Consider the following 12,793-nt stretch of genomic DNA (forward strand, 5'->3'; position numbering starts at 1 on the left):
AGTAAGCCAGGGTTGAGAAGGCTTCCGGGTTGGACGCAAGAGAGAAAGGGGTTAAAGTTGATCAAGGGCAGTGGAGATAGAGGAGGAAAGGGAGGATAGAGCATTGTCCGCAGAGAATAAAGCAAAGTCTTGGAGAGATGGAAGAGAGGAAGAGCAGGTGTCGAAAAAGAGGGTAGCGTCGAAGTCACGAAAGTCATAACGGGAGTAGATTGGAGGGGAGGGATTGGCAGTAGGGGAGTGTGAGAGAGGAGAAAGGGAAAATGAGAGTAAGGCATGGTCAGAGAGATAAACAGGAAGACAAGAGGCAGGGGAAGAGAGATAGAAAGAATTCAAGATGAAGTCAAGAGTGGAGCCAGAAGAGTGAGTAGGGGCTGAAGGAAGGGGGAGAGGATGTAGGAGTCAAGGATGGAGAAGAGGGGAGAAGATTGAGTGGGAGAAGGAAGATGAATATTAAAGTCGCCAAGTACTGACAGAGGAGAGAGGGAGGGAGAGATAAGTGAGAGGAGATGATCAAGGTCTTCATAGAAGGAAGAGAGAGGGCCAGGGGGACGATAGATGATCAGGAAGGAAATAGGGTGGGGAGAGGAGAAAGACTTGTAGATGAATTCAAATGAAGGGAAAGAAGGGAGAGTTGGAGAGGAAGAGGAGGAGATGTATTTGGGGTGGTAGAGGAGTCCAGCGCCTCCACCACGGCCAGAGGGGTGAGGGGTGTGAATGAAGAAGGAAGAGGAGGTCGATAAGGAAGCGGGGACAGAGGTGTTATAAGGGGGAATCCAGGTTTCAGTTAGGCAGAGAAAATGAAGGTTAAGGCAAAAGAATAAGTCAGGAATAGCTGTGGTTTTATTACAGATGGATCTGGCGTTCCAGAGAGCAGTGTTTATGAGGGCAGAGTGGCTGGTAGTAGGGGGGTAAAGAAGGTTAGGGCGGTGGGAGAAGGAAGGAGCTTGACTGGAGGAGTGGGGGTGAGGATAGTGAAGAGGACTAGGCATTAGGTGGAAAGAGGAGAGTAGGAGGGAAAGGAGAAGGTGGAAGGGTGGAGAGAGGGGGGAGAGAGAGGTGGAAAGGAGTTATGGAAGATCGCATACCAAGGGACGCAAAGAAAGGACGAGTAGAGAAGGGCCGTAGTTGTAGGTGTTAAAAATAGAGGGGGATAGAGACCAGTGTGATAGTTTCAGAAAGGGGGGGGGGCAGTGTGCAACAGAGGACCAAGGTGTGGGATGGGGAGAGGATAGTAACAAGAGGAGGTAAAGGATGGCACCAACGGTGGTCTCAGGTTCAGTGATGAGAGATGGCCAGCAGGAACCAATAGAGTCAGAGGGAGCAGGCACTTGAAACTGTAGTTGGAGGAGACCAGGTGCCTGAGGCAGGAAGAATGAGGTAGCAATTTTGGGCTGTTACACCTGAGTGGTAAAGTGCAGGAGGCATAGGTAGCTGCGTCCACAATTAGAAGGGGAGAACAGTGGCACCAGGTACAGTATGGGGGCACCAGGGGAGAAAATCACGCAGCCAAGGTATGTGGAGAGGTACAGGGATGCAAGGAAGCTGGAGTCACGTTACAACAAGGGGGCAGCAGGGATTGGGTGGTGGTATCAGGAGAAAAGTAAGAAAGTCAAGTTAGATGGCCGGTGCAGCGATGCTCTGTAACCTCATCCACCCCTGGGCGAGGAGGATTGCCGGCAGTCGTAGAAGATGGAAAGGAGGCACCGGCAGGAGGACTTGCAGCAGCAGAGGAAGATGGTTGTAGTAGAGGGTCCCGGTCAGCAACTTTGGTCAAAGGCAGGGAGGCCTCAAGCAGTGTGCCAGGTGACAAAGGGAGATGAAACACCGCTGAACCGGCTAGTTAGGACTTCAGGCAGGTCACCATGCAGTATGGACAGTCAGGTAGTGGTGAGGATGCCGAGAGAACACACTGGACAAAGGCAGGGAGGGTAGCAAGGAGAGCGCTGAGAAGATAGACAAGAGTTGACAGCCGCAGCCTCAGCGGTTGTTACAGCCACAAAGCGCAAGGAATGCAGGAGGGGTCGGGCTGGAGAAGGCGTACCTGGATGTGAGTGATCGAGCTCAGGCAGGCAGGATAGCTGTAGGTGGAATGCAGGAGGAGCCAGGCTGGAGAAGGCGTACCTGGGTGTGAGCAATCGATCTCAGGCGCGCAGGACGTCTGTAGGTTGCACCGGGGTAGAATGGGGGTACCCCAGGCAGCCACAACCCCACAGGGACAGCAAGTGCACCAGTTGACAAGGTGGCCCAAAGCAGACTCATCCAGTTACGGGAGGAAGAAAAGCAAAGGCAAAGCCACGTCCAGTCAGTATCCGGTGCCGAGTGAACCGAGGACCGTAGGAGTAGGGTTGAGCTGGAGAACGAGGAAGGCTGAACCCGCTCTTGCGCGAGGAGGAGTGGAGGAGGCGGGCAAACTGAAGATGGTGGGACTCCGGGCCGCTGCGATCCCTCCAGGACTCGGAGAGTCGGTGTGGAGGCGGGGTGTTCAGGTGCTGGAGTGGAAGCACGTAGAGCCGCCTCGTCCCCATCGGGACACAGGAGGGTGAAAACCAAATGGCGGCTCCGAGGGCTGCAGCAGAGAGGCAAAGATGCCGGCACCCCGGACTGCTGCAGATACACCAAAACACAGAAAGCCGCACACTGGGAGGAGCACCGTAGGAACAGGACTGAGGCCGGAGAAAAGGAAGGATGGACCCGCTCCCGGGTAAGAGGAATGGAGGAAGCGGGTCAACACCAAGATGGCGGCACCCCTGACTGCTGCAATCCCGCCAGGGCTTTGAGAGCCGATGTAGAAGCAGTGTGCTCTGGAGCGGCTGAGGGGGCACGCAGAGCCGCCTTGTCTCCGCCGGGACACAGGAAGGGTGAGGGCTGAATGGAGGTCGCAGGAGCTGCAGCAGACAGGTCAAGATGCTGGCTCCACGGACGTCCGTAGACTCACCAGGACACCGGGTGTCGAAGAAGGAGCACCGGAGGCAGTGTGGAGGCACACAGAGATGTCTCGTACCCGACAGGACCCAGGATGGGAAGGAGCCGATAGGAGGTCCCAGGAGCTGCAACAGGCGCCGGGTGAGTCACAGCAGGAGGGGAGGACCACTGTTCTGGACGTCCGTGAGGTGGGAAGGATCCCTCAGGGGCCGGCCCGATGGCAGAGCAGGAGGAAGCCGCCCCAAGGCCCAATCCGAAAACCACAGGCGGATCGGATTCCTGCTGGGAATGCTGTCGGAGGAGCTCCAGTAGATTTCGGAATGATTCAACCTGAGTGAGGAGACGCTGGTTCAGGCTGCCATGCTTCTGCGCCCCCTGCTGGTAATTACAGCTACACACACTCATGACATTAAGAAATTAGGGATATAAAATTAAGTGCTCTTTCAGAACAGAGCGGAAAACAAAAGGACTGTTTGAACAGTACGGGTAAGTGAATTTCAATGAAGGAGGAAGAAGAATAAAAGAACGGAAACAAGATTAGGAACAGAGGGCCAGAGAAGGAAAGGCGAAAGTGAGAAGAGGGGTGAAGGAGGCTGGTAAGTGTGTAAAGAGTGATCATCTAGAAATGCGGGGATGGCCAAGCAATGAATGGATTTGTACAAGATGCATAAGCAAGTACGAAATACGGCTGTGGAGCTGCACGTGATGCTGCTTTACCGAAGACAAGCGGAATTGATAAGAGTTGTTGTGCAGGGCAGATATCTAGCTTGCTGCAGATGGAGCTACAGCATCAGGAAATGCAGTGTCTGAAGCAAAGGCAGTCCTGCTAGGAGATAGACCTCTGGGAGTCTGATGTTACATTTAGGGTTATTTGGGTTGATGCTTAGTTTTTTTTTATTTTGGGGAGCAACCACAGGCCTTGTGCTCTGTCAGTTGCGAGTGAGGTCAGGGTTTGTGCTTTCATCTCTTTTTGGCAAGTTCATAGCAGGATGAGTCAGCAAGGCTTCCTGGAATCAGGGGCTCCTCAAGGGCCTGCAATTCAGATTGTCCCACCAGTTCAAAGGAAAAGATTGGTAGCACTTAGCTCCCTCTGGTCTGGGCTGTAGCCTGCAGAGATTCACCTTGGGGAGAAACCTTCTCCTGTGCTTTGGGACTCATACCTATGTTAAAGATTAGATAGGATACTAGTTGTAATACTTCTTTGGCAGAGTGTATACCCCAATTCCCAGTTACAGAGATGCATTGCTTCAAAGTAGGTTTTCGCAGCCACCCAACCACTGCGTGCTGTCACTTTCAACTTTTGCTGAATTTTGCAAGGAATTTTTCTCAGGTATGGATTTAGGTTTGAATCAAAGACACCATTCTAACTAGAATTATCATACCACAACTAGAAGTTAAAGAACTGGAATGGTAGGTCCTTGGATAGATATAGAATGGGACTTCTGAGTCAGTGGTGTCTGTGGTGGAATTGGCACCCATGGTTGAGGGACCTGAACTGACAGTGAGAGAGAAGTGCTTAAGAAGGTGACACTTGCAGCAATTGTGGGTGTTGCGCCTGGGGAAATTGCAGAGCCTGCAGTGTTGGAGACTGCTGTACTTATGGTGGAGGATTGCATTTATTCCATGACAATATTTGTGAAATATATTCTCAATGTTGGGAGCTGTAATGAAGTACCTGAACTTTTTTAAAGTTTTTTTTTCCCGTTGAAGTAATTGCATGAGGTTGATTGTGTTGATCCAGAGAGTGACTGATCATACGCCAGTGAACATCTCCTGTGGGAGGTCAAATGCTCTAGAGGTTTTTAGAGGGGGAACTCATTCCTGGGGATTGAGGAGCCACAAATTCACCTGAGGTTTGAATGCATTCCTGAAAATGTTAGCTCTGTCAAGCTCGCCAGTGGGTCCCACTATGAGGTCAGATGGGGAGCACCCTCTGTTAAAGAACCATGCTTATCATGCAGACAGTCTTTTGAGACAGACTTTGAGAACTGGGCAATGTCCCTCTTGACTGGGCTGACAACGTCTTCTAAGATCAAGGATCAGAAGGCATATCACTATGCTCTGCCATCGTCGTACTGAGTTTGTACAGATGTTGTAATGCGTTTCGAAGCTCTTTCATCCTCTGTGAGTGTCTGGGAGAATGGTCATGCTTCCAGTGGAGCTCCTTTGTCAGGAAAATGGGTGTGGGATCCAGAGTGAGGACTAGAACCATTGTATCCTTTGAAAGGTAGGCTTGGGTTTAGCCACCAAGGGCGGTCTTTGCTGTGCAGATAAAGAAATGTAACATGCTGACTGCTCAGTGTCCACAAGTTGTTGGTAAGACTTTGGCTTATGTATTCATCTTTTCAACCGCTCTTCCAACAGAGGGGACAGGTGTATGCCAAAGCTGTTCTGGAGTTCTGCCAATCACCTCAAGGTGAAAACCAGCGGAAGGCTGTTGAGCTGCGAATAATGAATTGCTCATAGACTTAGTTAATGGCGGGCCGTCAGCGCAAGCGCCGGTTGATGAAGGGTTCGAAGAAACTCTCTTGTCTGATGAATCACAGGGAGTGACTCACCTAACCTGTGTGCATGAGTAAGTACAGGCTGAGACTTGATTTCCTCTTACTGCTGAAAAATTCAAACTGATTAAATTCCTTTGGAGTTTACAGTTGAATACTACACTGGCACCTCTCTTTATTATCTAGAATACTACTCTGCATCTGGCAAGGAGACAGTTGTCCAGCCCAGATCATCAAAGAAGCAGCTAGAGACCTCTCACCCTTCATAACTAAACTGATCAACTCTTCATTTACTTCTGGCACCATCCCTGGTAACTTAAAAGAATCCTGGGCCCGACCCTTGCTGAAAAAACAGACCTTAGATCCCTCAATCCCTACCAACTACAGGCCTATTACCACTGTACCTTTTTTACTGAAAATCCTCGACAAAGTGCCCTACTTACAAATTCAGGAATACTTGGAGTCAAATCACCTTCTCGGCACCCGTCAATCGGGCTTCAGACCCCGACACGGTACCGAGACAGCACTAATAGAGCTAAAAACACAGATCAACTAACTGAAGGACAAGGGAAAAACACTCCTTGTCATCTTCACCGCATTCGCTCTGGTGAACCACCAAGTCCTCTGTAACCATCTGGCGTCAGCAACACACTTTTCACATAGTGCCATAACCTGGATTAAATCCTTTCTTGATAACAGGACCATGTGAGTCTTCTCACCTCTTGCAGCTGCCGACCCCATCCCTATAACCTGTGGGGTCCCAAAAGGCTCCTGTGTTTCTGCAACTCTGTATAATATATTCACAAAGCCTCTGTTCGATGACCTAGATCATCTGGGTGTCACCTACACTAACTATGCAGATGGTACCCAGATCCTCATACCCCTTTCGGGCAAATATAACAGGGACCTGGCCATGGTGAATAAAATATACCTCATCATTCAGGCATGGATGGTCACACATGGCCTCTGTCTGAATGATGACAAGACCGAGCTGTTAATATTGGGATCTAAATCCAACTTCAACAAACTTGACCAGAACTATAACACCTTCAACATTGTGGTGAAAGTGGTAAAAACCCTAGGTTTCTATTTAGATTCCACCCTCACTCTTAATAAACAAGTCAGCTCCCTGGCCTCCACCACAGCTTACACATGTAAGATGATCAGAGCATGCATAATTTTCTTGTCAAAGGTAAGCTGCACCACCCTCGCGAGAGCACTTATCCTATCCAAATTGGATTGTTGTAATGCTCTCTATCTAGGGGCCAACAAATACCTCATCAGAAAAATCCAAACCTTACAAAATAATCCCTTAAGAGCCGCTCTCGGTATATCAAAGAGAGAGCACATCTCACAGCAAAGAAGACAAAGCAAATGGCTCAACACTAAAGATAACATCACACTCAAAACCTTATCCCTAATGCACAAATGTATAAACCACGCAGCTCCTACATACCTTTCTGAGAGAATTAACAAACACACCTCGACCCGCCCTACATGGACCCTCAACTCAGCACGACTCGTGGTACCGAGATTCAAGATAAAAAAGGCAGGGGGAACCAGCTTCCCGTTCAGGGCAGCCCAAGCCTGGAACGCCCTGCCCACACATATGAGAGCAGACCAACCCTTCTATATATTCAGGCGCAATGTTATAAATTGGCTCATCAACAATGACACCCATGGCCAGCCATAGTCCTGCATTTATCGGAACACACTAGAAACTGACCTCCCACTATCTATCGATCCACAAGGTACCTAGGAAGACTCCTATTGCAACTTATACATATGTGTACGCATTCATATGTGTTTACTGTATTCCTCCACCTTACATTCCTATATATTACTGTAATTCCATGTTATGCTCTGTGTTTACTGTATTTTTCTAACTTACATTGTGTATATTACTGTCATTCCATTCCATGTACATGCGCCATACAAATAAATAAATTAACAAACAAGTAAGGAGGAAAGGGTGCAGGAAGTAGGAGTATCTTGTCCTACAGTCCCTAATTAACTGCCTCTCAATTAAGGGCCATACATGGAAAGAACATTAGCAAATGTCTACACAGATAGTGTGCATTTCACTTTAAAATGGAAGGAAATGATTGACATCACATACTGATAGAGTTTGAAAGACACACCTACATAACAGCTATGAAGTATTAGCTAGGTTCAACTTGTAGTCAGTATGCCAAGACGGCCACAGTTCCATAGCGGCTTGGTTGCAGACTTTGGAAATTGGAAACCTGGGTTGTAATCAAGAATTAGCATCTTTGTGCTCAAATTGGTTGCAGGCGGAAGATCAGAGGCCCCATCCTATTTGATCTGGTAGCAATCAACTAACAGGTTACATTCAATAACAGTTGAGAGTCATGTACTGGAAAAAGGTGAATTGTCATTGTAAAGCTGTCAATCATCATAAAGCTGGGAATAATCTTGCACATTCATTATCTATGGAAAACCAGTCAATGTAAAGGCTGCACTTTCCATAGTTGCATGTGTGGCTATTACCAGAAACAGACCTAAGCACCATAAGAAGACTAAAGATTCTAATTAATTTAGTAATCGCTCAAAGGGAACATGTATGAGCATAGGGAAGTTACAATCTTTCAATGAAAGATGGAGGCTCAAAAATTCTCTCCAGAAGGATACCAAGATGAGCAATACCTCAGTAATGTGAGACGGTGGGTGTACATTAATGCAGCAGTTCAATATGTAAAATATGGAGCACTGCAGGATTTTGGATGAAGACTAGGGCACTGCAAAGTTGTGGTGGGGTGGAAGGTAAAAGATAAAACAGGACTGTGGGGCACGGAATGTGAGTATTTTAGCGACACAAATTGGTAGGTCATGTACACGTCTAGGATAGATAGGTGAGTACGGTAGCAGTGGAGATAGAAAACATATCAGTGTAGGAAGGGCATTAGGTACTGGAGCAGATGAAATTGAGAGTTGAGAAACACAGCACTGTGTGGCAGTGACTGCAGTATTGGACCAGTGTGGGGTGGAGACTGGAATACTGATGCAGTTTAAGAATGCAGTTGCAGAGCACTGCTACTGTGTCAGAAAGAATCTAGGACACTACTGAGGATAGTGTGGAATAAGAAATAGGCACTGTAGCAATGAGGAATACAATCTCAAGCATTGTTGCAGAGTATGATGGCCATTTCACCGTGCAATCAGTGAGACATGTAAAGTTGACAGTGGAACAGTTTCGGAAGAAGAATTCGGAGAAGTGAAGCAGCTTTAGATGTAAAGTGGTGTACTTGGCAGGAGAAATGGAGTCCAGCGTGTAACACCAGTAACAGCGTGTTTGAAACATCTGCAACAATAACCAAAATACCTCGTAGTTCTCTGTCTCTGTATGTGATAGTGCCCGATTGCTCTGTAGCAGTTTGCACTATTGGAAATGGAATGTTCATAGGGTACATTTGGTATAGTGTATTATTGTACACTGTCCAAATGTCATGCTACTCAGAGGCAGGACGGGTGTGTGCAAAAGACAGACACTTGCTTTACAGCTATCTTTACCTTGATGTCCAGATGTAGTATGTTGTTGTGATGGAGGTAATCTATTCCTTCCAGGATTTGCCGCATATAGGATCGAATCTGCATAAAAAGAGAAAATTGAACACACATTTCAAATCCTACATGTACAGTACTGACCCTCACACACATACGTGTAATAAAGCCCACAGAAACCACCCACCACCCAGCTCAAACACAAACCCAGACCAAACACCTGCAATAAAGGCCACTACTACCACCTGCCCACCCACCTCCAGTATAGTTATTCAAATCCACACACACATTCAGCCCTAGAACAGACGCCCAGACACAACTCATCCACCAAAATCCCCACTTCCATAATAGCCTCCTGAAACCTAACTGCAATAAAGCCTATTACATCTTCACACCTGTCCATCCTCAACACAGTCCTTCAGATTCACCCACTCACACATATATCCTCATAGCAGGCACTTACACACCCAAATCCTCCATCCTCAGCACAAGTGCCCACAACAACACCCCACAACACACCCGCCAATACCCTACTCTCCAACACAGTCTCCCAATCACTTATCTGCATTTATCCCAGTGCATCACCAAATGAGACCCTCAAATATCTGTGTCCAATTCATCTATGAAATCCTACTACCAGGGATCTTTCCAGTTCCTAATGTCAGAAGATTTTATCCAGCAGTATGTTAATGAACACTGCTAGAACGTCCTTTCAAATCTGGATTGAGTACTCTGTATGCCAAGGGTGAAAATCAAGCTCTAACCCCTATGGAAGGGTAGTATAGGGTGGAAGAGTACTATTGGGTAGCACCAGATACACTACACAACAAAGCTATTAGGTAATTAAAGATGAAGGTTCATTAAAAAAAGTAATCTCTTCAATTACACACTAGAACTATCAGACATGAAGGATAAGGAAACAGGAAGAAAACGAAAGCCTCTATCTAGTGAAGAGTCCTGACCCCAAACAAGGTCTACAACAATGGTGGGGCTATCATGACTGTCACAAAGAGAGGAAGAAAGAGCACAAGTAAACAATGCATGGTGCTTCTCAAACCTGTGGCTTTGGCCAGGTATGAGTGGTGCTTTCTCCTGTGGTCTCCTTCCTGTTCCCAGCCTTGCTATCCATTTTGCATTGTACCATGTATTCTTGACCTCAGCCTGTACTCATGACTTTGTTTTGGATTTAGCTTTGGGCTCAGAGCTTTTCTGCAGGTATTTTGGTGTCAGAACTTTATGGTTGGACTGATTTTAGGCACCTCCTTTTTGTCTTGCATGCTCCGGACAGCGGGAAGTGATTATTTGTTTTCACCTTATTGCTTCTCCCCACATTGGCATAATCGTGGGAGTACCGTGGTTGCAGCTACGCAATCTTGTCATTCATTGAGTTGGAAGAATCATGTTTTTTCCTTGTGGCATACCCTGTTGACCCAGGAATGCCATCAAGTGATCATTTCCTAATACAAAGAGATGGGAGCTGCTGCTCCAAGTCTGCTAGTGGAATACTGGGAGTAAGTAGACATATATATATTTTTTTTTAAAATCTTTTTTATTGACTTGACAGCTCAACAAAAAAACCAGAGGATGCCACAAGGCACCACCGCAATTTACAAACAGTACGAGCAATAAACAATACGCATTGCGTGAATACAGCATATCAATAACCAGCAATATACAGAGTATTAATAAAATGCCCCGGAAAAGAATGCCACCTAGTGGGAACCACCAGGGGAGGTAGAGGAGGAGGTGGAGGGTGAAGTCATGGCAGAGATATAGTCGCGGAATCTCGGCCAGATGTCCCTCGGCCTGGAGTGGGGATGCTGCATAGCACTCCAGGACTGTTCAGTATCGTGAGCCCATGTGACCGATCTGATCCATTGGGTATAGGTGGGCTAGGGCGGAGCCAACAGAGTAATATACAGCGGACTGCCAGTAGCATGCAGAGGCCTGCCAATTTCCTGACATCACGGGGCAACTGTGGGAGGTCATGGAATAGGCAGTGCAGTGGGGTGGGGGTTATTGGGTGTTCTAGAATGTTAGATAATGTAGAACAAATGTCTAGCCAAAATTGGGATAAATGGGGGCATAGCCACAACATGTGCATATAAGAGGCCTGATCTGCGCCGCACCTAGGACAAGTGGGTGGGTTGGCAGGAAACATACGGTGGAGTCTCATGGGCGTATCATGGTACCTGTGTAGGACTTTAAACTGAATGAGTTTAAATTTAGTGTTGTAGGAAACCTCGTGGGTCCGAGCGCACATCCGTGCCCACCTCTCGTCAGTCATCTCGGTACCAAGGTCCTCCCCCCATCTGCATCTCAGCTCGGTAAAGTGGGGGGCCGCTCTGGTCTGCAATAAGGAGTAGAGCCTCGACACTTTACCTCTGAAGGAGAGATAGGAGCAGAGCTCCTCCACAATAGGTTCATCGGTGGGCAAGGCGGGGAAGTCTGGATAAGTGGACTTGAGATGTGCTTGAAGCGAAGAATACTGTAGCCACACTGAGGGTTGGCGCCTCAGTAGGGGGGGGAGGTCAGACCATTCCATGAAGTTCCCCTGTTCAAAGACATCGCGTAAAGTCAGGAAGCCAGCAGAGGCCCAGCGGGCGACCACCGAGAGTGGGATGTGTGGAACATCAGGAAGGAAGTTCCACAAAGGCAGATCCCCATGGAACGGGCGGGGTGTGCCGACCATGGACCAGAGTTTAGTGATAATTGTCGTCACGTAGCTGTGACGTGTGCCGGGAGACCACCACCCCTAGGTAGGTGAAGCTAGAGGAAGCCCAGGTGAACCCATGTAGATCCAGAGGGGGTTGTATCGAGTCCGTGAGTGGGAATAATGTAGACTTGGAGCAATTGACCATCAAACCGGATATGTCACCAAATCGAGCCACGTCTGTCAGTATAGGTAAGAGATTAACTTCAGGGGATCGAACAAACAGCAGGGTATCGTCAGCATAAAGGGAGATTATGTCAGTCTGGCCAGATGTGCGCAGCCCTCTGTGCGAGTGTGACTGCCAAATCATGTCAGCGAAGGGTTCCATGGCAATAGCAAAAATGAGTGGGGAAAAGGGGCATCCCTGGCGTGTTCCTCTAAATATCTGAAAGGGGGAAGAGCATCTGTCTTCGGTACGAATCTTGGCCGACGGGGCGGTGTAAAGGAGCTTTATCCAGGAGCGGAAGTTGGGCTGAATTTACATTTCTCGAGGACGCACCACAGGTATTTCAAAGAGACTGAATCAAATGCCTTTTGCATGTCTAATGTGGCCGCCACTGCGTGTGTGGCCGGGTCGATTCTGTTGAGTACATTGAAGAGTCGCCGTAAATTTAGGGAGGTGGATCTGCCAGGGACAAAGCCAGCTTGGTCTGGATGAACAATGTGGGACATATACGGTCCCAAGCGGTTGGCAAGTAGGTTGGCAAATATTTTAATATCGCTATTAATCAACGAGAGGGGTCGGTAGGAGCTACACTGCGTAGGGGCTTTACCAGGTTTGAGGAGCACCATAATCAATGCCTCACGGAGAGATGGCGGAAGTATGCCCATGTCGCACGACTCCTCCCACAAGGCCAGCAGGTGCGGCGCTAGTTGGGCTTTGTATAGTTTATAGAAATCCATCGGGAGCCCATCAGGGCCGGGAGCCTTCCCCGCTGCCAGTGACTCAATGGCCTCCACATAAGTAAGTAGACATATTTAATAAAAAAAGCAAGCTATCCGTCTGCCACCCCATATACTTCCTGACTACCCTATCGCTCTTGTTAAAGAGGTCTGCTTAGGATGTGGTCAGGTCTATTCATGAACACAGCCAGACGATAAAGGGCCTCATTACAAGTTTGGCGGTCAGTAATTC

At 48.0% G+C, this 12,793-nt stretch overlaps 1 protein-coding gene across 4 annotated transcripts in view; it reads right to left on the reverse strand.

Moving 5' to 3' along the window:
- Positions 1-12,793, reverse strand: part of SPEG (striated muscle enriched protein kinase) — a 2,620,794-nt gene that overhangs the window by 721,872 nt on the left and 1,886,129 nt on the right. For all 4 annotated transcript variants that reach the window (XM_069616880.1, XM_069616879.1, XM_069616881.1 and 1 more), the window contains one exon: positions 8,955-9,032. In XM_069616880.1, coding sequence (XP_069472981.1) covers positions 8,955-9,032 — 78 coding nt within the window. The remainder of the gene's footprint in view (positions 1-8,954; positions 9,033-12,793) is intronic.

Source organism: Ambystoma mexicanum, chromosome 9, assembly GCF_040938575.1.
Source record: "Ambystoma mexicanum isolate Mex_15411 chromosome 9, UKY_AmexF1_1, whole genome shotgun sequence".
Taxonomy (NCBI): domain Eukaryota; kingdom Metazoa; phylum Chordata; class Amphibia; order Caudata; family Ambystomatidae; genus Ambystoma; species Ambystoma mexicanum.